Consider the following 27,892-nt stretch of genomic DNA (forward strand, 5'->3'; position numbering starts at 1 on the left):
TGACAAGAAAGCAAATAAGTTTATTTCTAAGCATGCTGAGCTATTTCTTTAAAGGACAGGTTCACAACTTTTCAAGTCTGTCTGTATCTAAAAGTTTATCTGAAGCTAATATGAAGCTTCAGCCATCCAAGTGAGTCAAATCAAGTAGATATCTTCAACGTTACAGTCTTTTTAGTGCCAAAGTTCCTCTTTTTGTTACTATACTTCCACCACAGCTCAACAGGGAAACAGGGAAGAGGGAATTTGATGCAAAAAAGACTGTAAATGTGTCAGATATCCACTTGATATGAATAACCCAGACTGATGAAGCCTCTTTTAAGCTTCACATCAACTTTTAAATGCATTTTTGCACAAAATGACTTTTTGGCTTTTTGGATTTTGGCCCCAAATATGAACAGGAGGAATGATTACAGTGAGGAAAACCTCTTTCACTGTTCATATGGACACCTGACTGTTGTTTTAAGACTGACTTGAAAAATAGTGAACCCGTCCTTTAAGTTTGCTACATGCCTTGAATCATAAATATATAGCCAAACAGTGGCAAACATATATCTGGTATACGGCAATACAACATACTTATTTTTGTGATATAAATGTTAGAAGTACATTGCCATTGCTGCATAGACTGCAGCCACCGTATGAACCAAAACACATGCACAGTTGTAAACTTATTTTACTGTCAGCTGGCTGGCTCCCCTGTAATTCCAACACTGATCTGACTACTTCAATTGCAGATTAACAAAAATAAAACTATATACTGTATTTTCTACAGTATTTCTTTCTGAACCTACACCATTCAGTTACATCACGTAGATATTCTGTTTCAGCTTGTTTCTGTGATTTGCAGCAACAACATCTCATTTATAAATGAGTGAAACATTCGTGTGTAAGTTAGGTTTTAAGTATGTGAACTAAACTCATTTGCAAAGGTTAAAATTGCTCTCAGAAACTGTAATCTGAATGTACTTATTCTTCACATCTTTGCACACATTAAAAAAAACGTCTATTTTGTTTTAGGTCAAGGTTAAGATGTCCAAGAGCGGAGTGAGGTCCCTGCATAATATTTAGAGGTGCACCAATAACAGTTTTACAAAACGATACAAGTACTGTGTCAAGTAGTTTGAGCAATGCAAGTGCCAGTGGAAGTGCTACTCAATATATAGTCCTTCATGCCAATGAGTGGTTGCCTGTTATGAAACAAAGACACGCAGTGTCACAGGTACACAACACAACTGTATTGCAGAGAGTTGGAAAGTGACTAAGTATAAGCTGAACACATTTTTCACATCAGAAGACATTTTCTTGCCACTTAAAAGTGGCAGTTAGTGTGCGGAAAAAATTGACATTTCAACTAAATGTCATTGGTAATGTACTGTAATGTCTTCCTCAGTGTGTGCAGCCATCACTGATGACTAGTTTTCCTGTACTGAGCTCACTGTTCGAGAATAAATCAGTCTTTTCTACAACCTGGCTCCTATTTTCATAGCTTTGGCTTTCAGTCCTATTGTTTCAAATGATGTTACTCACAAAGTGCCATTGTTGATACCTAGGGACACACTACACACAGTTTGAAACAATGTAGATCTTCTTGACCTTTTCCACTTCCTTCCCATATTTTTCATTCGATGACTGTCGTGTGTAGTGCTTAAAGGTACCCTGTTGAGTTTTTGAGCTATAGTAGCACTATGGAGTAATTTCCACTAATATGCCCTCATGCACATGCACAAGACAAACAAAACAAGGATGCATGCACATGGATGGTGCAATACACAGTCCTCCCATTGGTTCCACTGATCTACAACAAACTCAGAAATGCAGCAGCAAAGGCAGAGAAGAAGAGGACTGCAATGTGGATGTAAACAATGCAGGATTTTAAATAAATCGGTTTTGCAAATGTTTTATGAGGAAGGAAGTGCATTCAACACTTTTGAGTTTTGGTGAGTAACACTCAATGTAAACATAACTTTTGTTTGTTTACAATAAAACTCCACAGGGCCCCTTTATTCTTAGTAGTTAAAATTAAGAGTTTTTGTGTCCTTATCTCAGTGCGTACTGAAGACGTAAAAAAATTAAGTCATCCCCAACTGTGCTTTAAAATTACAATGGTAGGAAAAATGTAGACACCTGCAGTAAGAGTTTTGGCTGCTCAGGAAGTCAACTAACACACACAACTAATAAGAGTGTAAAGCAGGATTTACTACAGATACTATTGGTGCATGTCTAACAGCAGTGGAGCCTGTTATATGCTGAGTTCCCACCTGATCCCTCCCAGTGCGAAACCTTGTAGTCGAACCCACAATAAAGACCCGGTCATCGATCAACTGTGGTCACACGCTGCAGGGCCAAAGATGTCCTTTCCTCCTCCAAATGGCCTCTCAGAGAGAGAGAGAGTTTACCTGTGTCAGACACCCCCTCTACTTATGTTCTGTTCTGTGTGACTGGACCCTAGCCCCCATCACTCACTGCCATCCAGACCTCTCCCCAGTGTGTGTGTGTTTGTATGTGTGTGTGTGTGTATGTCTGTGCGTACGTGCATGCATTTGTGATGGCCCGCTTATCTTTGATGAAAGCCGTAAGAGGATCTCTTCATCACCCTGCCACATGGGGCTACAAACCCTTTCAGTTGTGTTACACACAGGGAATATGGGGGATTGCTCTTTTTAAGAAGCCCATTCTGAGTTTTAGCCACTCCGCATTACAAGACACACACATTAGAGCCAACCCCTGAAAAGGAGGTGTAAGGATCATGCGAGTGACAACAGCTTTATCCAAAGATTTATCCCCATACTTAGGTTGAGGAAGACAAAAAAGAAGCAGGGAAAGTGCAGCTAACAACTCCAGAGATGTCTTAATTATTTAAATGTTGGAATGCCTTTTTTAAATGTTGCATTTTGTTTAGTGAAATTAAGCATTGGAGATAATTGCTAGTTTTTTAGATTATAAGTTATTTGAAAAAGTCGTGGTTGTCTTATACTCGGGGACTAGACATTTACATTTTCACAGTAGTAGATTTGTTTTTTTTAAAAACGTATGGCTCAACATATCTAGTTGTCTTAATACATCCATGACATCAACCATGTCATAGGGACTTTCTGTGTGTTTTTCGTTCAGTTCAGTTTCTGACTAAACTCAGAACTCACCAGGAACTCAGTTGAAACATTTTCAACTCATGCAGACACATATTTGCATCACCTGGTGCAAATTTGCATCTATTTGTGTTGTTGCATTGACTTTTTATGTAATCGCGCTGTGTGAAATATTCGCTTCGGGTTCTGTCTGAATGCACCATTAGACATTTAACTTGTCATGTCAGCAAAAGCACAGGGGTAACTAATAACATGAATGATGGCTTTGTTCTGTTAAGAGTGAGAAAGCATGCAATAGCAGGGCTCTCACACTGCAAAACACTCCTAAATGTCATGTTGTCATTAATGTTAACTATTGCACCTGTGACATAACACTTTATATAAACATGTCTGCTGTTAAAAAGGCTTATAGTGTTAAGTAAGCTTAGTTTAAGCCACACTTTTTACCTGGCTCATGTTCCATTTTTTTATATTGTTGTTGTTGTAACAAAGTTTGTAATAGCGTCTCCCAACATGTTTACCACAGAAATGAAAGAGTCATCTGTCGAGTAGGTATGGAAAAGAATATCATTGTAGAAAATGGCGAGCCTAAATAGACCTTCTTAATAAATGTTACCATCCAGAGAAAATCTTTCTGTGGTCCCACAACAACCACTTTCAAGAGGAGACTACTTTGTGACTAACAGCGAAACCATTATTATAAAAAGGGGGTTGGTTTTCAAATTAAAGGCACCCTGTGGAATTTATGACCTATTGTGCTGGCATTAGTGAAAATGCAAAACCACACAGCAATCATTAACCTCAGCTATAACAGGTTCACAGTATGAGAGTACAGAAAATTTCCCATACACTGCACTACCATCATATTATTGACATTTGTTTCACTAAGATTTTTTTAAAAATTTAGCATTTTGTTCATGTATTTGTTCATGTTGGCTATGTATAATGAAATGTAAATATATAGAAATAATATTTTTTCAAAGCTGTCGTGCAAAGCTATCTGACTTTGGGTAAAATGTCAGACAAGCGCATGTGACTGTTCCTTTAAATAGCGGAAAATTAAATGAAAATACTCATGTAACATTTTGGAACACACACAGCACACATGTTGGGCTGTGTAACAACAGTTCTACACACCTCTGGTTACTAGGGATGTGCAGAAAGCCCAGTATTTGTTATTGTATCTATATTGGTTGAGGCAGCAAAATTATTTGTATTTGTATTCAAATAAAAGTGGAAAGAGGCTTAAAAATCCTGTTTTTGTTTTTGTTATGCTTTTAATTTTAGAAAATTAAAGTGTTACAATAAATGTTCATGAATAAACAAGCTTATGAAAGAGGTCCCCACACCGGGTCTCAAACTGAAGTCTCCCATATCATAGACGATTGTGCTGACGACTGAGCTGAAACCTAGCACATTGCCACTGTGCAGATAGACCCATAGGTATTTATGCATCCATGATACAGAGACAGTACAGCATGTAACGTGTAGGGGAGAACTTCAAAGGCAATTACTGCTTTGCACTTTTCATTTATTGCCGATTTTTTACAACCTAACTTTGTGGAAAGGAGAAGGGGAACAACAAGTTATGGAGAGTCCATTGTAAACACTTCAATTGTGTCAGTAGCTCAGCTTTATATCTGGGGAGCACCCCCAACTCTGGGAGTGATGTCCAAATTCGGAAATGTGCATCATGTAGCAGGTGGATGTGACTCCCCTAGTTGAGACCTGCTGATAGACGTAAGAGTGGAGCAGAGTAGAGAGACGGAGATATTGATGTAACCGACCTGTGTGCTGGTATTTGACATTTGTTTTTTTTTTAATTCCCGAAAACAAATAATTTAAAAAATATTTGTACAAAATAAATATTCGTTAAAAAAAACCCCACTATTTGTGCTTTTGCCGAATAATGTATTTGTATTCAGGCACACCCCTACTGGTTACTAAAATTTTTACTGTGCTCTTCAAACTTAACTGAAAACTTCAATTCAGATTGTGAATATTCATGCTTAGAGAACTTCAGAGATAGTACTAACATTTTAACTTGTCTCACACACATACGCGCAAACACAGGGCATGCCTGACTGGACCCAGGTTGATATAATCATTTAAATACGCTTCCCCTGCATAGAGGTCATTCACTGCTTGACTTCCAAATGATGCCAGTGTATGTATATGTGTGTGTTCTACTTTGTCAATGTGTGTGTGTGTGTGTGTGTGTGTGTGTGTGTGTGTTTGTGTGTGTGCGTGCTTGCGTGCATGCGTTTGTGTGACTAATGGCTTTAGTAATGCTAAGCCACATGGGGCTCGACTGCAGGTTATGAATAGAAAAACTCCACTGCAGTTCTTTATGAGCAAGCTAATCAATTTGGTTCCACCAGGCACGTGAGCAGTATTCTCAATCAACCCATGTTCATCATTGAATTACCTTACGCATTTGCATAATATGATACAGTGTTTGGAATAATCATTATGTGCATTGTTGGCTAGTAATACACTACTCCCTCTTTCCCAGCAGTGAGTCTTCTTCATCTTCTTCTTTCGGCTGTTCCCGTTAGGATTAGGATTTAGGATTTTATTAGGATCCCCATTAGCTGATGCAGAACATCAGCTCCTCTTCTGGGGTCCACACAAAACATAAAAGCATGACAACAGAAACAGATAAGACACTTACAGATAAAACAACCAAATGGTATTAAAATCAGAAAAGTATAACTAATATTATTCTTTCATGCAAACATATTACTATACAAATTCTTATTCATATCCACATATGTACAGTATGTTAGTACACACTAAGCACTGAATATACATACAAACTGAGATCTTACAACATAATCATATACATAGAAATAAAAGAAAAAAATGTACAAACTGTGGTTACAGGCGTAGGGCTATTAGATGTTGCTTCAATTTTTTAAAGCTTGCTTTATTGTGAACTTTAGCAATTGAGTGAACTACAGATCTACATTGGCTCAATACAATACTGTGCATTGTTTTGAATGTCCTTTAGATTTAGAAATGTGTAGCGACCTCTGGTGGCATGTCTGGTTGGGTAGGTATGTACTGTATGTTAGGGCTGAATGTGAGTTGACTATACAAACCATTAGGAATTTTCAGTACATTAATGTTTCCCCCAATCCCCACCCCAATCTTTACAACAAGAGACTCTATATGCCTCTTTGATATGTTTCAGACTAGTTTATTACTAGTAACCCATTCTAGTACTGTCTGGAACTCTTTGTTGAGGGTTGCAATGATTTCATTAACTGTGGGTGCATACATGTATATTGTTGAATCATCAGCATACATGAACACATAGGTCACAGAATAAAGTAAAGGGCCAAGCAAACTTCCTTGTGGAATTCCACACTCTACATTTCTAGCATCTGAAAAACTTCCAAGTTTTTTTCAGTAATGATTTGTGATCAACCACATCAAAGGCAGCACTAAAATCTAACAATACTGCTCCCGCAATATTCTTTTTATTAATGTCTTTCAGCCAATAGTCTGTCATTTGTGTAAGCACTGGGCATGTTGAGTGACCTTCCCTATAAGCGTTATTTCTGTTCAGTTTAGTCACATTGCTCCTTATTTTACAGTATGTCTGCCATTCAGGTGTACAATCAGACTTATTTGCCGCTACTTTTGCTTTATCTCTTTCAACCATGCACTTTTTCAATTTCTCATCAATCCACACTAACAGTCAGTTTCCTGACAGGTGTGTGCTTATCATTAACTGGAGGCAACAATTTCATAAATACATCAAGTGCAGCATCTGGGTCCTTCTCCTTACTCCCATCAGACTAACAAATATTTTCAACAGCATCCACATACAAATCATAGCGAAATCCCTTGTAGGGATGTGCAGAGAGCCCAGTATTTGTATTTGTTTATGTATTTGTTGAGGCAGCAAAATTATTTATATTTGTATTTGTATTTGAATAAAAGTGGGAATACAAATCCAGCTTTTATTTTATTACACTTTTAATTTAAGGATATTAAAGTGTCAAAATAAGTGTATATGAATAAACTATCTTATGAAGGATGCCCCCACACCAGGTCTCGCACTGGAGTCTCCCAGATCATAGATGACTGCACTGACTACTAAGCTAAAACCAAGTGCATTGCCAACATGCGGACAGACCTCTACTTATTTATACACCCAAAACACCCTCTTAAACACTATTTTAGGCCCAGCCTTTGGCTTTCCTGGATATAGCTACTAGATTATGATTGCTAAATCCAATGGGAACAGATAGAGCTTTGGAGCAAAGTTCTCCAGCGTAATTGTAAATGTGATCAATACACGTGGATAATATGATTCCTGTACTTTGGTGAACACCCTGGTAGGTTGATTAATGACCTGGACCAGATTACAAGCACTGGTTACAGTGAGAAGTTTCTTTTTCAGCAGACAACTTGATGAAAGAAAATTAATATCCAGGTCTCCCAGGAAATAAATCTCTCTTTTCACATTGCATACTCTATCAACCATTTCATACAAATTATCTAGATACTGACTGTCAGAACTTGATGGCCTATAAAAGCACCCCAACAGCAGAGGCTTTAAATGAGGCAGGTGAACCTGCAACCACAATATTTCAACAGCACTTGACATTAAGTCCTCTCTGAGCTTAACAGCAATGTGGCTTTAAATGTATATTGCAACTCCTCCCCCATAGGTATCCCTGTCCCTTCTATAGATATTATATCACTGTATTACCACTGTAGCACCATCAAATGAGTCATCTCAGTTGGTCTTGGAGATGGCCAGAATGTGAATGTTCTCTTATGTTAGCAAGTTGTTGATATGCTGAACCTTATTTCTGAGGCTACATATATTAACATGGGTTATTTTTAGCCTTTTCCTGGGAAGTTTATCAGATACAGACATGATAGAGAAAAGAGCAAACAAAGCAAAAAGCAAAATGTATCAGATATAGACATGATACAGAAAAGAGCAAAAAGCAACACTATTCAACATTCAGTCAAGTATGTGTGTGTGTGTGTGTGTGTGTGTGAGCAAAATTACAAACCCATAGGCTTGGCTCTTTCCACTCTCATCTTTTGGAGGGAAGGGTGGACAATGCGTCTGTTGTATTGGATGTCCGCAATGTTCCCTTTACCTCTTTCAGCTTTCATGGCTGGGATGAGTTCTTTTCACCTGTGGCGTATGGCCTCAGTATAGTCCTCATTGAGGAAGATATTAGTTCCTTTCAGTTCATGGCCTCTTTCCAGAACAGCCATCTTGTCCCTTGAATCATAGGAATTTCACCACTATCGGCATGAGTCTGTCACCTGAGTTGGCTCCAGTCCTGTGGGCACGCTCCACTTTAGTCCTCTTTTCATCCATCTGTAACTTAACAGCTAACCTCTCACAGACCTTGTCCTCAGATTCCTCCCAGCTCTCACGTGGGGACTCAGGAATGCCTTCTATAATTATATTATTCTGTTTGGACTGATCCTTGAGGTAGTCTGTCATTGATTCAAGACTGATTCACACATGGTATTGATGTCTGTGTGTGCATCGTTGCACTTTATGGTCAACTCCTTGCAAGTCTCTATTAGGTCCTCCACTTCTTTTTTGGGAGAACTGCAAACTGATCTTTAGCAGCAGGTCAACAGTACCAGAATAACCCAGAGGCGGGTAACCCAGGCCTCGACCAATCCAGTATGGTTATCTGAATTATGATCCGCATATTTGATTTGGCATAGGTTTTATGCCGGCTGCCCTTCCTGATGCAACCTTCCCCATTTATCCAAGCTTGGGACTGGCACTAAGAATGCACCGGCTTGTGCTTGTGCATGGTTCTTTCCTAGCAGTGAGTAGTGCAACGTATTGCAGCTCAACACACAGTTACACTACTGTAACTAACGTAATGCTTTTTTTCAGCCAAAATGTCTTGCAGTAGAATATCTGTTGGTGGTAACTACAGTATTATTAAATCTTTTTATGGTTATGTTTAGACTCTGAGAGCATTTGGTTAAGGTTGGGGAAAGATTGTGGTCTTGGTTTGATACAGAAAAAAGTCTGCAAAAAAGTCTGTTTATCAACATTGAAGTAAAACTACGATCTGTCACTAACCTTAACTAAAGTGCTTTTGTTGCCTAACCCTAACCACAACCTAACACATTCTCCCTCCACCCAGTCCTGCTCTCCACCAGCTTCAGTGTGATATATAAGTTAAGCTTCATTCATTTGAAAAACTTTGAACATAATCCAGGCAACGCTTATGTTTGCGAACTCAACGTAACTGGGAAAACAATTAATATATAAACCTAATTTCTAGGGTCAGGGTTGCAGGGTTCTGTGCAGACTAGTCAAGTTCACTCAAGTCAGATCAGTCAAGTCCCAAACTATTGATACAAAGTCGAAAGCACACTGTGGTCAAAAATATACAGTATATAACTGCATGCTGTAGCATTTAGATTTCCCTTCACTGGACCAAATGGTGGGGACGTGGTTAATATGATTTGGGGCATGAAGACTGATGGCAATAAGTTGAACTGAGTCTGTTTCAGTCTGGGTATGTTGGTGATGATGGTGTGTGGTGTTGATGGATTCTATTTGTTTAGTCTCTGCCCTTCATTCTCATTGTGATTATTTTAACCAAGTTCGAAATTTAGCGACTGGAATCAGGACAACGAAAACGGCTAGCAAACGGCAAACTGCAATGTGTTATGAGTAGGAGTAGTTGCCTGAGAGTGCTGTTTTAGTGCATGAACAAGAGAGAATTTTTGTTGTCATGGGTATCAGCAGTTGCCTGTTGACATGACTGTAGTCATACTTATACTTATTGTCCAGTGTGTTGACTTCTGTGGTTACTATGTGCTCCTTTCTGGGTCATAAGACCAACAAATCTTTGTATGTTAATGGAAAGAGTTGTTATGAATGGGTGTTGGGTATTTGTTGACTTCAGTGACAGTGGAAAACAACTCCAGACCAAAGGTAGACAAAAGTATGTGGGCAGGGGTGTCCGATGTCTAAAATGAAATACTGTCACTATCCCGTTTGAGCAGAAAACTAGAGACATCTAGTGGTCAGCAGCATTCAGTGCAGGGCTGGTCCTATCAGCACGAATGGAGGGTTATTATGCAAGAGTGTGTGTTGTTAAATTCATAAAAAAAACATACACTGTTTATGTGTTGGGCTTCATATCTCTCACTGCCAGATATTCTAAGGCAGAGCAGGTTGGCTGCATTTTGCCTGAAGGCGACTATATATGAACTCATGTTATTAGAGCCTGTAGACAAAACATTTCTGTGCGTGTCTGTGTGTATGTGTGTGTGTGTGTGTGTGTGTGTGTGTGTGTGTGTGTGTGTGTGTGTGTCTGTGTTTAATGGCTTTGTGTATGTGTAGAACAGTCATGTGTGTGTCTGTGGTTTGGAAAGTCCAGTCATTCATACTGTACATAGACTTGTGTGTATACTGGATAGTGTTATGGTGTGTGTGTGTGTGTGTGTGCATGCATGCGTGCGTGCCAGGGTGCATGCATGTGTATGTGTGTGCATGTGTGTGTACGTGTGTGCGTCTGTGCGTGCGTGTTTGTGTGTCTGGATGACTAACCGTGTCTCACAGCAATATTAATAACACATCATGAATACAACTCACGCTCACATAACACTCGCTCTCTCTCTCTCTCTCTCTCTCTGAGTGTATTTGAAAGATAAGCAGAGCCAATGTATTCAGTCATTGAATTATCTCTTTTTGTCTCTCCCTCCTTTCTTTGTCTCCTCCCTTCTTTTCATTGGTTTCTTCAATCCTTCACTCCCTCATCTTCCTGCTCCATCCTTCCATTTTAAAATGTTCCTTATTGCTTTCCTTTCTCCCCCTTTTCCTCTTCTCTGCCTCCAATTCTCCTCCTTCCTTGTTCCTTCCTTCTTCCTCTGTCCTTTTCTCCCTCCCTGTTTTGTTATCTCCTTCCTTCACTTTCCTTCTCCATCCTTTCATTTTAAATTTCTTTTTTACCGCTTTCCTTCCTTCCTTCTCCTCTCCTTCCCTCCACTTCCCCTTTTTCCTTTTTCTACCCATTTCCCCTCTCTATCTCTGCTTTTTCTCTTGTTTTCTATCTCTACGTCCCCCTACACACTGTATCCTTATTCCTTATTGTCTTTCTTCCTTCCTTTCCCATCCATCCTTCCATCTTTGCTCTCCCTCATTCACACTTTCTTCATCTGACTATCCTTCTGTCTTCCTTCATACCGTCATTGTTTCGTTCATTATCTCCCTCCCTTCCTTACTCCATTCCTCATTTTCCTCCTCTATCCTTTCATCTTACTTTCTTTCCTTTCCTCTTTCCCTTCCATCCCTCCCTCTTTTCTTTCTTTCCTCCTCCTCCCAGTGTGCAGCAGTGCTCCCATCAACATGAAGGTACAGCATGTGAATGGCAGCGCTCTGGTGGTCCGCTGGGCTCATCCAGAGGTCACCTACCACCCACCCATCCTCCACTTCCTGGTGTCCTACAGCTGGACGGCCCACGACGACAGCTACGAGGAGACACACCTCACCGACGCCAAACACAAACTGGTGAGATTGGCTGGGACTGAACCTGTAGTAGGAGTGTAACGCCTAAATTCCACCAGGCGCGTGTGCGCCATGTTCTGGCTCTGACGCAGCCGCCAGAGCTGATCGCGGCCACCCTAGTCAATGCTTGTGATTCCACCGGGCGCACCGCGCCGCGTTTCAGAAGTGGATACTGGACTAGAAATGGCGCCCGTTCAGTCCTATAGGAATTCCTCGTCTGGCTCATACACCAAAAAAGGTTTCTAGCTTCCGGGTTTGCTTCCGCGTTGTGCGGCCCACTGAAGATGTGCAGTAGTGTTTCCCCGGCTGGCCCCGCCCGTGAGCTCCCGCTCGGCCCATAGACGCCCACATGATGATGTCACAGATTTTTAAATCACTTTTCTCGGCTCGATGAAATTTTTACAAATATAAAACCTTCATGGATCAAAAGTTCATAATAGAAAGAGTCATAATTGATGTTGTTTGCAGTTCGAGGGGTCCTGTCAACAGTTTTACAGGTGTCTCTTTAACAATGGTGGTCTATGGGGAAAATGCTTTTTGGGCCGCAGGGGGATTTTTCACCGCAATACCGAGAGTGGCCACTGGGAAAAATTGGCTGCAAGGCTGAGTGGCGGCGCCCTATCCAGCTCTTATTATACATCCATGAGCAGATTGAGCTGAGCAGGAAGTCAGACACAGAAACAGCATTGAGCATCCGGTCAATTTTCAAAATAAAACACCTTGCGCAGACTTCCAATGGTATATCAACAATAAACGCAATTAAAACAGACGAATAAAGAAACCATTTAACTACATAGTCTACTTAACCATAGTAGAAGCACAAAAATCAAGGAAAATGAAAAAAAAGTACTGCAGTAATTACGGTAGCCTTAAGGCACTTTCAGCTTTGACTAGGCTGCCGTAATTACTATAGTTGGAGTGCAACTGAATTTAAAAGACGGACGGCTTCCTAGCAGTCAAGATGCTCTGCTTCTGACACGCGCCCGGTGGAATCCTGGCTTTAGACTGATATAGGGAGCTTATACCGAACCTCATGATGATGAGCCAAATACATGACATACTGTAAACAAATAATGTACTATAGGTCATAATATTAAGCAATAAAAAGCAGGGTTGGATGTAGCTTGGAGGTGAGATTGCTGGTCACATTGCCAGACAGCAGTGAAGAGAATATGCGTGTGAATATGGAGTGTACTTGTGAGTTACCTTATTGTTGCATAAGGCAGGCTAAATGTGTTGACTCGTTTGAAAAGGCCAACATTGATTTATGTTGTACTCAGGTGCTGAGAGGCTCTGAAATGTGAGATATGACGGTTGACGAGCTGTGGTGTGGGGAAATCAAACCCAGAAGAAATATAGAATGTAGATATATAGAAAATATTCACTGACAATGAATATCAATGATTTTCCAGCAATATTCACTCCTGACAACTTAAGTCTGATTAATGTTTTTTTATGGTTACGTAAGATCAGGGAAAAATGGTGATCTTTAATGTAAATATAAAAAAAGAATGCTGGCTTGAAGCAAACATGTTGTTTTTACCAATATTTAACCAAAAACACCACCTTTCCCTATCCTTAAGTGCTTCAGTAGCCTAAACCAGACCAGTGTGAGCTTCAGCTTGCAGTGCTAAGTCCATCAAAATAAAAGAAACGCCTTGCACAAAACTGGACTTCTTAAGAGAACAATAGGAAATTACAGAATTACAGATTATACAAACAGAATATATAATTGTATTAAAACTTTTCCATTGAATACGTATTAATGGGTTAAAGTAAATATTGTTTTTTGTAAGTACTAAGTATTATTAGTACTTACCAAAGTACCAAAGCAATTGTTTCTTTATATTTATTGCCATTTATATTTTGGAAAAGCTATTTTAATTATTAATTCACAAGTCAGATGACGGATCGATGGACTGTATGTAAGGAAAGCAGCCTTTGTCTCAACCTCAGACACCACCCTGGCAAGACAGTTGAAAACATTTGTTGTGCTGAGGAGGAGTTGTGAGACATGTTTTAATTAGTGGTCTGAACCTACCAACACATGGGATGAAGGATGTGAACCCTGCTGTCTGGTGTCAAAGTCCTCAGCTTTGTAATATCTATATCCTACACATATACCTCTGCCCTATGACTTCTACACAGTGTAAGAACATGACACATCGTCATTTCATTGCAAGCGAACAAAATCCAGTCCAGCAATAACATTTTCTCCAAATTGTGTTTAGCAAATCAAATCAAATGCAGTATGCTATATGAGATGGGTTGCAACAATCCAATAACCTATATATGTATATATATATATATATATATATATATATATCTTTCCACTCCCTTGAATGAGAAAGTGTGTCCGAACTTTTGACTGGTACTGTATATACAGTATATGGGGAGACATTTACAAGCACATCAGCAGAGGTGCTTACATATGCTTAAGTACGTCAAACGTAAAATACTCTAACAAATACACACATGCATAACTTTCCCTTTTACACATGGCAGTATTCTATATTGTAAAATATCAGGAAATCATCAGCATGGACAAGATTTGCTCAGCATCAAATATTTGTGCAAATATAATGAGCTCACTGCTTTAAATCCTTCTTTGAATGAGCTTCTAAACACTTATCTCTCCTCTCATTCCACACACAAACACACACATGCACACACACACACACACACACACACACACACACAAACACACACACACACACACACACACACACACACACACACACACACACACACACACACACACACACACACACACAAACACACACACACACATGTTTGCAGTCTTTCTCTGATGTGCTTCTTTGGCCTGGTTTGTGTAGAAAAAAAAGAAAGAGCTCTGTTCAGACTTTTCTGACTCGTAGCTGTCGATAGCCATGTTTGTACTGCCATATATTCCACCGAGATACAGAAGAACAATGAATGCTTTCAGTTCTTCCTCACAAGCAGCTCAGATGTCATGTCCACAGCTTGGTGTGCCTCATCACACCACTGTGTTTTAGGATTTGTTAGGAATTTTATGTGGGAAGTTAGTTTCAGTGGAATTTACTTCAACTTCCAGCCAAGTCAGTCCATGGCCTTTCTAACACTGACATGAAGCAGCAGCCACCATGGCTGAATAATGAATGAAGAATTGTTAATAATGAATAATGAAGCCAGTGCTAATATGTTTCATACTGCAGTTCCGCTACTATGTTGGCTTCAAGAACGTGAAGTGAATTAAAAAAAAAACAAACAAACATCATGTTGAAATACTGGAGGAATGGCTGGTCTCATATAAATACCAGTGGGAACAATGAATCAGAATCATGTCATACTCATCACTCTGTTAATGAGAATACTGCCTCTCTGAGTGTGGTGTTTATTGATGGTAATTTTGATAAATTATTAAAGGATAGCCTATTTTAACACAACATTCACATTCCTAATTTGTACATCGAAAGAATTATGGATAGCTCTAAAAAGAGGCAGGGCATATGGATAAAATCTCTGTTACCATAGATGTAATTTTATATAGCAATATAGAGATATGATGTAAATATTGTTTTATTAGGGCTGAAAAGTACAAACTGTTGTGCCTAATAGTGCCTGCTAATCCCTCTCTGTGGATGCCTTTTATGTTGATATTTGAAAAACCCAAATTGGTCACATCAAAGTGCACATTCCAGATGAGCCAAACATCAACTGATCCTCAGCCAATAATCAGTTGATTTCCACAAGCATCAACTACATATCACTCACATTAAAAAAAGTGCTCCATGGGCATGTGCATAGATAGACCTCAAAAGTGCCCTTTTCTGGGGTGTTTTTTAATAAACAAATAAATTCCTGTTATTCCTGCTACATCCAGCGTGATACAACAATATACTCAGTACCTCATCTTGTTTCTGAGTGTAGCTGACAGAGAATTTATATGAATATATGTCAGTGTTAATAGTTTACTGCAAGGTAAAGTGACTGGAGTTGATGAAACTAACGTTTGGAGGGACTATTATTGTCATTGAACATCCCATGTAAAGCGGGTATGGATACTGTCACGTAACACGTTTCTCCAAGTTGTTTAAGTTAGTTATAAAGTTGTGAAAAACGTTTGTATCTTTATCCCCCACAAGCTACAAGACAACAACGATATGATGCACTTAAGAAATACGATGAAATTAAGAATGTCTTTTCTCCCTTCTGAAACAAGCAGCCAATGAGGTGCGTTCAATGGAAACTAAGTGAATCTGAGTTTTGAGTCAAATTGATCTGCATTAACTATAGTCAGCAGTGATGTTGTCATTGTGTTTGTCTTTGTGTTTACATTCAAGTAATGCCTAATGTACGATTACATGTACAGTAAGCATACATATTTACTTTCTTCATATTTTATGTTACGTTAGCTCAACAGGACAGTGAATGCAACTATGTTGAATGTTTAATAAATGTCATTATATATTTAGGCAAATAGTTAAGTTCAAGCACTTTTTTCAGTATTTAAGGAGGGAGGGAGGGAGGGAAGGGATGAAGGAATGTTAACTGTTAAAATCTTTTATAAATCATTGTCTAATACACCTTATCTAAAGCTTATGTGTTACTTTTTAGAATTATGGCTTAAGTGCATGATGTCTCACAAGTCTCAGTATGATGATATGATATGTGATTTATATTAAACCAATTTGCTGACACATAGTAATAGTATCTTAGCCGTACAATATCAGCATCTTCTTATTGCCCGTTATTACTGAAGTAATTATGGCTTCTATGCAGAGGTGGTAAGAGAGAAATATGCAGCCAGATGAAGTGCATCTCTGTCAGCAGCACTAAGCTGAGCTTCTGCAAGTGAGGATGTCAGTCAGAGGGCTAGGTAAGAGTATGGCTGGTTAACATGTGAGGAGAATTTATTGAAATAAACTTGCATGTATCATTAGTTAACTGTCATGTAGCGGTGTTTCAACCAACTTCAGTCATGGGTTTCTGTTAAATACACACATTTTAATATCCCTTTAACAATGTTGCAAAAGTAGTCATTCCAGGCATATATTTATTTAATTATTTGCAAAAATCGACTGTTATGAATTTCGGCCCCTGCCCTTCTAACATCCTCTGCATGTCCCTGGTGCTCCATATGTCTAACTGTAGCTGTTATTCACTCCTTCCTTTTTGACCTTTATAGTCTTCTTTTGCCTCCTGCCTCCTTCCCTCTCATCCTTCCTTGCTTCTCCTTTTTTTCCCTTATTCCTTCCCATCCATTACCTGCTGATGCATCACATGTTGAAAACACACCACCCCAGCCTTCAGCCTGTTATTTAGTAACTTGATGAATGGACTATGATTTAACCTTATCACTGTCATACAGCGGACATTTGGTCATATTTTTAATTGTCTACTATATTTCCATCATGTGTACAGATAACACTGATCTGTCAGATAACCTGTCCCCATGAATTCCTGCCTTGAACATTGCCAACTTAAATATGGTCAATTGTAAATTATTATGGGAATAGAAACACACAGTTGAATGCAGTGGGAGAAAGTGTGTGTGTGTGTGTGTGTGTGTGTGTGTGTGTGTGTGTGGTGTTATTTCAGAAATACAGAGGATTTTACGTCATCAAAAATATGACTGCGAGGGCCTTGGAAAATCTAATAACTTGTTTTGGAACAAAACTGTTTTGACAGATACAAAATCAGCACTGATTGCATCATAATAAATATGAGTTTTGTTTAACAAAGGCACATGCATTTGCAGCCTTCGGTAAATAAAACTTGTTATGACAAAATGGGTCAGCAGAGGTTTTAATAAAGTAGTTATTAATTTGTCTAGGGACAAAGGTTTTTGAACACAAACTCACACATGCCCACACAAGCCAAACTATATACATCCTCCTTCTATTCAATTACAAATGGTCTCATCAGGAGCCAAAATGAGCTATGAGAGAAGGCTGTGGAACAGACAGGAGGGTTCATTCCCTTACATTGTGGTCTGCCGGTCAGCTAGCAGAATACTAATGCTAAGCTGGAGGGGATGCAGGGCTGCCAGCCTGTGCAAAAAGCATGACCTTGGGCCAGTGGCTCTGTGGGAAACAAAAAGGCCTACAAAAAAAGAGATGAGAGTGCCCCCTGGCTGTGGAAACAGAATCTGCAGTTATGAGAGATACAGAGAGGTGGGAAGTGTTTTATCCTCCCATCATTAACCCAAGAGACTCCTTCCCTCTGAAATCCAGTTCACTGTCCCTCATCCTCTTTCCTCTTCCTCCCTGTAAACCCCCCCCGTCCCCCACCAACACACACACACACACACACACACACACACCCTATCTCTGTCAGCCCCTTGACTCTGCTCTTACTCCTCATATTTTTCCCTTGATGCCTCTATCTAGGTCACAACAGGGACTTACATGGCTTTAGGACCCCCAAATCCCACACACGTCCCCTTTGTCACAATTAATGGAGAATCCCCATGTAATAAAACACTGTGGACTGGACTATTTTATGGTCTATACCACTTGTGAAGAATGAAGAAGGGGGAGTGAATAAGGGAAACAGGTTCCTAACCGGATTCAACGGGGCAGAACTGGCATGAGTCAGGGAGTGGGGGCTGGGGATATACATAGAAATAGCACAGTGATGTGGCATATGAATGAAGATATTAGTGTAATGGGATAAAAGCTCATCATAATTATCTTTTTACACAGCAGCTATCTGGAGTCAATGGAAAGAGGCTCAAAGAGGCTCATCTCTTACATAACCTATAGAAGGTAAATAAGTGTATCTTGTGTTCCGATACACATAGAAATCAAAAGTATGATACAGTGGTTTTAAGAGCAGTTAGCATGAGAGCTATTTTTGAGTACCACAGTACAGTGACAGTGTTCACACAGGATCTCAGACAGAAGTCCTGTCCTGTGGGGAAACCCTGTCTCCAAGAAATTAAAGAGAACATACCATGTTCATTTCAAAGTCTATCTATCTGGGGCTTTACTGGAATATCTTTGCATGATTGACAGTTCAAAAAACTCATTTAACTCATACTGACTCTTTACACAGCCCCTCTGCTCAGCCTCTGTCTGAAACAGGCCATTTTAGTTCCTGTCTCTTTAAGGCCCCCCTCCAGATGAGCCTACTCTGTTCTGATTGGCCAGTTCTCAGAAGCTGCCTCTCAGCAGACATCTGCAGGCTCCAAAGGCTACATCAACAAACCATGAAACAAGCAATAGTAGCAGGATTTCACTACTAAAATACATCCATATATGTTCAAGCCAGAATCTAATCTGAAATATGAGAGTGGACAGCGTAAACAAAACACCTTAGCAACAAAGACTATGGAATGGAGGGCTGTTTGCCCTGTTTGTTGGGCATATTCTTTCTACCTTGTCGATGAGCTGATGTCACCTGGTCAGCAAGTTTGAAAAAACTGTTGCAAGTGAAGCGTTCAGAGCAGGTTGAAGCCCTGGTTTTTGACTTACAGGGAGCATTTCTACATACATTAAGTTTTGGAACATTGACCGTTGAATGTTTAACATAGATATCCAACATCATAACAGTATATGAATAACAGAAAATCACAAAAAACATGTGCAAACAAATGTCCCCTTTAAGTTTATATACTACTGATTTGCAACAGAAAAGATGTTTTTAAAGGAATTTAATGTTGCCTAAATTACTTTTATGAACATATCTGCAAAATGTCGACTGAACGCATTTGTTTTACTCCCATATCTGCTCTTGCAAAATGATACCTGCTTGTAGCAATTAAAACAGGATTGATGTCTTTGTCCTGGTTAAAAATTACAAAAGTTAAAAGTAACTTCAAGCACAAGACTTAAATCTTAAATGTTGGTTTGACCCTTTAAAGGGCTACTTCAGCAATTTAGCTTTGCACATCCATTAAATTCGGGGACTCGTAAAAGAGAGGTTTTTAAAAGAATTGTCAAATTTGAAGCAGCAGAAGGTGTGATATCCCAAGTATGAGTCAATCTCAAAAAATCTAAATCCTACATTTCCCATAATGCAACTCCATAGCATCTTTCATTTGACCCTGCCTGCCTGGTAAACACTCGTGTCTTCAAGTCTTCACGTCTTCACACCCTTTGTTTGTAACACCGGATATCTGTCATAAATTTTCAGGTACAAGCAAAAATAACCCTGATGACATCACCATGACATCATCAGGGTTATTTTCTCACTCAACAAAACTCCTCTGAAACCTAAGAAGACTATATTTTCACAGGAGTAGTACTCCCTCTTACTAAGAAAGTGATCTTCATCTTTAAGATTCTTCTCTGCCAAATGTCAGCAGCACCTATATTTCCTGAAAAAACTCTCCATGTTCATTAATCAGTTCTGCAAGCTTTTTATAGGTGTGTCATTCATTCCATCCTCACTTTCAAAATAACAGCTTAGTTCGGAACAATGAGCAACGTTCACACAGTCCCCCTCCTAAAGATCTTCAGATCAGCAGCAAAATGATTGGACTGGACCAGGAAGCACTTAGCAATATTTACAGGAAAGGCACTATAGGGACAAAGGAGCTCAAATAGACCAGGATACAAAACACATCAATACAGACTCTTTCCCTCAGGCCACAGATACAGGTCTCTGATATTCAAAACCAGATGGGCCACAGCAAGCTTCATTCCAGCCTCCATTCGCCTTTTGAACTCCTGAACGGGGTCTAGCTGAGTCACCAGATTGTCGCACTAGCACCTTAAATGAGAGTCATAAATGATTTTTTTTTTTGACTGATTTGCTTGCATTGAAGTTGAAGATGAAGTAAGATTAGAGCTCCTCATCACAAAAAGTTCACTTGTGCACATGTGAACAGATCCAGCCCAGAATGTTTGTAACTTACATGAAGAGCCTCTTCATATATTTGCAGTTGTTTAAATGTAAAGTTGAGAGAGTCCTGTGTGTCTATACTACTGTCTGTAATATTACTGCAGCAGTTGCGTGACTGTTAATAAACAAGGTATTGAACAAGTGTATAAATAGAGTAACAGTGCAGAACAGTTCTGTGAAATAGAGTGATGTGATTCCAGACTTCTCTGGCATCCTGCTTGTTTATCAGTTTCTGTCGATGCCACTGTACATTCAAGCCCTAAGATGTTGACATGAAACCTTTTGATTTACTCAATCCTTGCCACCCATCTGTATGAGATCAGACATCAGATCGAAGTGTGAATTCTCCACAGTGTTAGTGTGAGCAGCAACACCCACGTCTGACAGAGCGCAGCCTCCTCATGAAAGCTATCAGTCGCACATCAGATTTTCTGTACGGTCCCACGGTGTATTTGTGGTGATGATATCTTGCTCCTTCTGAATACACAAGGTAATTCACAGCTAAGATGTGAAAACTTATTATTAACCCAATTCAATTGTGTGCTTGTTTTTACAGAAGGTACTACATGTATCATTTTAATATCAGTGTATCATCAGTACCACACCAGTGGTAATGTTTAACTGATGTCAGTGTAAATAATGTAACCAAATGGCACTGCTATTGACATTATTATCAGTCTTTAGCAGCCTCCACTCTGCATTTTACATTAACTAACTATACCTGAGTGCAGGCTTCACCTCCTTTGAAGTCTGCACTCAAGACTGTACACCTCATAACAGCTTGACAAGGCCGTTCCATTCCAAAGGTTTCAAGAGATGAGGGTGAAAAATGCAGTGTCAAACTCCTTTAGATTTAGTCTCTGTGAGGCTCTGGGTGGGAATTGGCAATGATGTTGAATCCTCTGTAGACCATCTCATTTGGGAGGAGATGCAGTTTCGGCAAAGTAGGCGTCACTTCTCTCAGGGACAAACTTTTTATAAGTCTTTTGAAGGAGATGCAGCCTGAACTGGGACACAGATGCTGTGGTCCACCATGTTGGATTTTGTGGGAAATCTGCAAGATTTCCTCATGGTGTAGATGTTCTGACAGGATACAGTGAACGTTTGTTTTAAAAAATTTAAAAAGTGGACAATGTGTGGAGAGACTTTTGTGTTTTGTTTATGTTTCAAATAATTGTGATGTTCTATGGAAAATACAACATTCCCAGTGACATTTGATGCAGTCTGTGTGTTGTTCTCATTCACTTCAATGTCCCTAGATCAGTTCTATTTATAATTTCATTGTTTGATTGTGCACAAGTATAGTTCAATAATAGATATATGACATACTGTGATGGTGCTGCTAACATACTTGCTATAGTGAGGACGTTTGACAATAGTAATGGTGAAGTGTCTCCCTCTGGTTGATTGAACTAATTTTACCTCTTGAAACCGTAAAAGAGAGTATGATATTGTTCAATGACCTACTGTATCTTTGCACTTTGTGACTGTGTGATTCTGATGATCTGCAGTGATAAAACAGCTTATGAAATGTCTGGCTAATAGATGTGCCAGACTTGATTAAAAAATGAGACTTTAGTCATGTAATGAAATTGTCAGTGAATGAACAAAGTCTGATAGTCTAATATAACTGGAATTCATCTCTCACTGGTTTTAGGATTCCACCCCAGTATATGAGATGGACAGCAGAGATGACTGCATGTACATAATGTATCTATTATCCTGCTGATACATAGCAGCATGAGTTGTTTCTATCAACTGGTTTGGAAATCTTGACACTTTATGAGACAGGATAGTTGGGTATAAACCCCAGCACTGGCTCAACTATTTTCTATTCATGAGAATAGAAAGGCATGCATAAAGTTTCTGAGCATGGTTGTTCATTGTTGACTTTTACTGTATGAGACACAGAATCTTAGCTCAAAGGTCCACTGCCTAGCGTTATGTGCTTTCTGAGAATGTGAAGTAAACTGAGTGAAGGCGGTGGAGAAATAATAGTGTGTATGTGGGTACGAGGTAGCTGTTCTGGTTGACCTTCCACTGCAGCTTGATTAGGAGAGCAACAGACTACACTGGCTGACTGACATACTGCATCAGATTGGTGTTCTGGTGTTCTGGTGTTCTGGTGTTGTGGGTTTTTTGACTGTACTGAACTGTAAAATGTGAAGTGCGTCTGTTTTGATTTGTAATGAAAACCGGCACATTGGACACCACTTGAATGCACATTTAGGGTAGATTGATACTTTTAAATTTCCCTATTTAGAGTTTATAATCAGTATATAAACATTCAATAAAGGATTATAAGACACTATAATGTTGTAAGAAGTTTCTTTCATTCATTCATTCATTCATGTATTTGTCAACAACTATAAATCCTCCTGTGAGTCTGGTGTATAAACAGATAATAAATTACAATATAGTAAAACACAGTTGTATTCATAGGAGAAGATAAAACTGTCCTTATATCTGCTTTTAACTACATTATAGTGTGTGATAAACCATTTATTAAATGTTTATATACTGCTTATGAATGCTAAATTGGGGGACTTAAAGCAAAGTGTTACTGGATAAATTAATTATCTTTCTTGCTTTCTTGCTCCTCCAGGCGACCAATTAGCTCACCTCTGCCTAAAGAGACCTGTCTCTGCCAGAGTCAAGCTTACTGATTTTGTTTCTTTGTCTGTGTGTGTGTGTGTGTGTGTGTGTGTGTGTGTGTGTGTGTGTGTGTGTTGTCCAGGAGGCAGTCATTTCTCCCGTCTCCCCGGACGTGCTGTACCTGTTTCGCGTTCAGGCCGTCTGCACAAATGACATGCGCAGTGACTTCAGCCAGAGCATGCTCTTCAGAGGTAACACACACACACACACGCACACCTCTCAGACCTCAAATTTTCATGGATTGCTACCATATTATCTCTAATGTCATCATAAATGTCGATATGAGCATCAGTTGGTATCTCTTTCATGTACACAGCCCTCTCTCAGGCCTCTCTCCAAATGCAAACAGTATAATCTGACAGTTATGACTCCTTTGATCATAATATCACAAATTTGTTCATATTCAGGTTATTTATGTAAATTCTAGCCACCAGCTAAAGGGAAAATAACAGAGGAAAGGCAATAGGCAGCTGGAATGGAGTGAGATACATGCATTTCATCAAACTGCATTTGCTTTATTCGCTGCTCCATTAAGTATTCATGCCTTGCATTTACATTATATCATGTTCTGATTAATGTATATACAATGCACTCATGGATGTCTTGTAGACACCACTTCAAGTGAAGTGTTGCGTGATTGTGTCTCCTGTGTTTAACTGTGGATTATCCCTTTTGTTCACCTGTGTTTCAGCAAACACCACCAGGATCTTTGAAGGGACGAGGATCGTGAAAACTGGAATGGTAAGGGATGCAGAGGTGAATCACTACTATTGTCTTTTCACTTTGTATCCAGCAGAGAGCAGTGTCTGTATTAGGATCTTCTCCCCCGTGTGGAGAGGAATGTCCAACTGGGAATTTAAGTCAGGATTAGGAAGTAGTAGTTCACATGTAGGCTAACAGCATTACACCAATTCAATTCTAAAATATAATGGTATTTTTGATATTTTTTATTTTGTAGGGAAAAAAAACATCAAAATACAGATTCCATTTTAGTTTTTTGACAGACAATGGGACAAATATTCCTTAAAATACCTTAAGAATATCCAAATTATATCATAAATTATGCACACACCTAAAATAAAGTAAAACTGTGCCTTATTTTGGGCTACCTAAAGGGGTCATACCACATCATCACTGATGTAAGCAGACTGAAGAACACAGCCAACATTATGGATTTTGGTGTGTTAAGGATCAGATTTGATTCTTTTTCAATGCACATTTTATATGAGTCTGAAAATTTTAAAATGGTTTAAAGGTTTGAAATCACAGGATTGTGACTGGTTCCCAGCCTTTTGGACTCGTGACACCTTAAGGCTTCAGTATGCCCCAAAGGAGCAGTTTGTAAACTGTCCGTTTGACTTACCTCTGATCTGTTAATGATCAAATTTGGTTGTTTTATTTCTTATTCCATCACAATTGAAATGAATCTTAAAATTATAAAGTAGTTGTAGGGTATAAAATTTCAGGATCTGCCTTCTTTCACACCTCCACATATCTGGCCAATCAGAAAGTTACAAAAATGTTTGACCATCTGACAAGCTTTTTGATTAAAAATATAAAAAAAAAAAAAAAAAAAAAAAAAACTTGTTTCTCTTCACCACAATTTATTGCCTTAGTGTAGATATGAATTTTGAGCAGTTCGGTCAGAGTGAGTATTCCCTCACCATGTGACCTGTCAGAGTTATTTTGGGCCCTCCTGGGAGGCCCTGAACTAGATCCAAAAAGCATCCACTGAAGAGCTTGAAAATGCCTTAATCACTGCTTAATCTATGAACCGACCTACTAATTGACCCATAATTTACCTCATGTAACATAACTTACTGTGCAAGGACTGGACCCTTAAAAATACCTTTAGGGGCTAAACTCCTTAATAATCAAGCTGACTGAGGAGGAAAAGCAACAAATGACTTCAAATTCTAATTGTTTCTTTCTCAGCCGACGGTGTCTCCAGCCTCCTCAGCCGACATGGCTCCCATCTCCTCTGGCTCATCAACTTGGACCTCCTCAGGCATCCCCTTCTCCTTTGTCTCCATGGCGACAGGCATCGGCCCTTCCTCCAGTGGTAGTCAGGCAACAGTGGCGTCTGTGGTGACCAGCACTTTACTGGCCGGCTTGGGCTTCAGTGGCGGCGTCATCTCCTCCTTCCCCAGCTCAGTTTGGCCAAGCAGAGCACCAACACATAATCCCATCTCTTCACGCCCGACCAGCGAACCCACTGAGCCCACTAAAGATGCCACCACCTCTGCCTCTACTCTCACAACGGCCACTGCCAAAGATAATGGACAGGCTGGGGCTGAGGATCGAGAGAACAGCAAGGGTCAAGGAGAGGATGGAGAAAGAGAAGGAGAGGATAAGGATGAAGAGGAGGAAGAAGAGGAGAAAGATGAGAAGAAGGAGAGGAAGGGATCAGGGGGTGTGGGTGAGGCAGGGAGGAAGGACAACAGCATGGTGGTGAATGAGCCGCCCAGTGAGACACCTGACTCCACTGCAAAGGAGAAAGAACAGACTGAACCAGATCCAACTAACATACCACCTGGCATAGAGGACCAGATGGAGGTGCACACCCACAATCCACTTGACTCCACTACCACAGAGGCAGCCAATGAAACGGCAGCATTCCCTGCCCTGGAGGACCCCACAGCAACACTCAGACCCAGCACAGGGGGGGAAAAGAAACACTGGCCTTTCTCCATCCATACTGGTGAGTCAGCTAATGTGCAACAGCCTCACTTGAACATTGACAGTACCTTTGATTATCTGTAGAGCAGGAACAAGAAAGGTGGAAATTTGGTGAATTATAGAGCTGTGGAATTATCAAAATAATTATTAATTATCAATCACAAAATTGTGTGGGGACATCGGCTGCAGTTTTTTTCCCTTCCAAATAACCTCACTCTATTTGAGGAATCCAAAGTATCTTCTTACATGAACACAAAAGAAAATAATTTGATAAGGTTCACAGTGAACATTCAGTAAGTCCTCAGAATTCCTTGTTTCTCACAAAGATATTTTGTTATCCAACAAGGCAGACTATTAGAAAGAATCACTAGAAATAAAATCATCCATCCAAATGTTTAATATCTATGGCTGTCTGTCTGTCCAAATGTTGGATGAATTGAAATCATGTATGACCTTGCTGATTTTATGCACCTCAACATGGTCTTTTTGTGCAAATACATAAAGTAATAATATCACTGATGTGACAGAGAGTTACTGACTCTCTTTTTATTCACACAGCAATGTTTTCAAGGGTTCCCAAGAGTAAAATTATCTTCAAATGTCACTATTGCTGCTATGTCATTTCTGTGGAGAGTAACAGGAAGATGTAGAAGAGTGGCTGCTTTGATCCCAATTCCCCTCTCTCCACTCACATCTCCTAGAAATCTGAGATCAATGGTTATGCAGTTATTTTTAGATTAAGATAAAAAGGAAAAGGTGGAAAAAAAAATAGAATTGAATGCATCAGTTGGGTATGTATATGACACTTAGCAAATGCTAGTTTCATTCATTAAAACTGAGACTAAAGCTTAAATCATTTTGAAGCCACATTCAAGTCAAAGGACCAATAATACTTCTTCAGTTACTATTCAACTTTGTACTTTTCTACTGTACTCAGTGTGTTCTGAAAGTTTGTCTACAAAAAGATAACACATTTGGGGAATCAGCTATAACTCAGTTTCAAGTAAAATGACCATGATGTACAATACTTATCTAATAAAGGTCAACTGGATATAGTGTGCCAGTTTAAGAGTTGTTGTGACTAATGTTTTGGAGCATGATAAAACAGAGTTGAATAATGTTGAGATGAATGTGTTGTGGTAGGGCATATAAGTCTTTATATTCAAAGGTCTTAATGTGATAAGTGGTGATGAGTTGCAGTGATGTGAAGTGGGTGGATTTCAGTAATGCAGGCTGAAGTAAAATGTTAACAGAGTTCCAAAAGGAGCTGAGAGCAGACCTAATGCTTCGCTTTCCCCCTTCCTGCTCTCCCTCCTCTCCTCCCCCTAGTCAAGACTTTCAGCAGGGCACTGCATTAGCCAAGCAAACACCATGGGATATCAATTCAATTTCAAGTGCTGTGAGACACTGTCTAAGCGCAAGACCAGACATTATTATGAGCAAAATCAATCTTCTGATGTTTCCCGGAAATGGCTTTCTCAATCTCTTTGTAAAAGCACATTTAGCAAATTTTATTCTGTTTAAGCTGCTGGGACTCAAGGGCAAAAGCTTAAAAGTTGTCGCACAACTTTGTAAAAGTGGTAACTGTAAAATATACACCGGCTCAGAGCTTCTGTTTCTGGAAGTGTTTCTATACTGAGTGCGTTTTGTCAGTATTTCAGAAAGCAGCCTGCAAGCTACAAACAACTACAAATCCCAGATGACAAGGCAGAGCTTAATTCATCTCTTAACAACTGTGTCTGGCTCCATTTTGGAAGCTTCTTCTCCAAAATGTAGCCAGTGAAGTACCAACTTAAGCCCTATAGCTATTAGCTATTATAAGCCCTATAGCTATTCCAGCACATTGAACTGTGATTTAAGAAGAGTTAGCTCAGTTACCTTAACAAACTGCTAGCTAGCTGGCTAATTTAGAAAAGATGTTAGCCTTCAGGCTAATTAAGCACAAAATGTAAGTCAGCAGGCACATTTTGCAAAGATGTCAACATGTAACTGTTAGCCATAATGCTACCAGATACAATACCAAACATGTAAACCAGATGTGTTAAGATAACCTGGCTTTGGTCTCAGCATGTTGGCCGTCATTTTTATTGCTTAGAAGAACGTTTTACTCAGT

At 39.5% G+C, this 27,892-nt stretch overlaps 1 protein-coding gene across 1 annotated transcript in view; it reads left to right on the forward strand.

Moving 5' to 3' along the window:
- Window positions 1-27,892, forward strand: part of LOC121894315 (receptor-type tyrosine-protein phosphatase gamma-like) — a 486,290-nt gene that overhangs the window by 416,088 nt on the left and 42,310 nt on the right. Inside the window, exons 9-12 of the mRNA XM_042406838.1 lie at window positions 11,432-11,616; window positions 23,183-23,291; window positions 23,792-23,841; window positions 25,036-25,801. Coding sequence (XP_042262772.1) covers window positions 11,432-11,616; window positions 23,183-23,291; window positions 23,792-23,841; window positions 25,036-25,801 — 1,110 coding nt within the window. The remainder of the gene's footprint in view (window positions 1-11,431; window positions 11,617-23,182; window positions 23,292-23,791; window positions 23,842-25,035; window positions 25,802-27,892) is intronic.

The sequence above is a fragment of the Thunnus maccoyii genome, chromosome 3, assembly GCF_910596095.1.
Source record: "Thunnus maccoyii chromosome 3, fThuMac1.1, whole genome shotgun sequence".
In the NCBI taxonomy this organism is placed as follows: Eukaryota; Metazoa; Chordata; class Actinopteri; order Scombriformes; family Scombridae; genus Thunnus; species Thunnus maccoyii.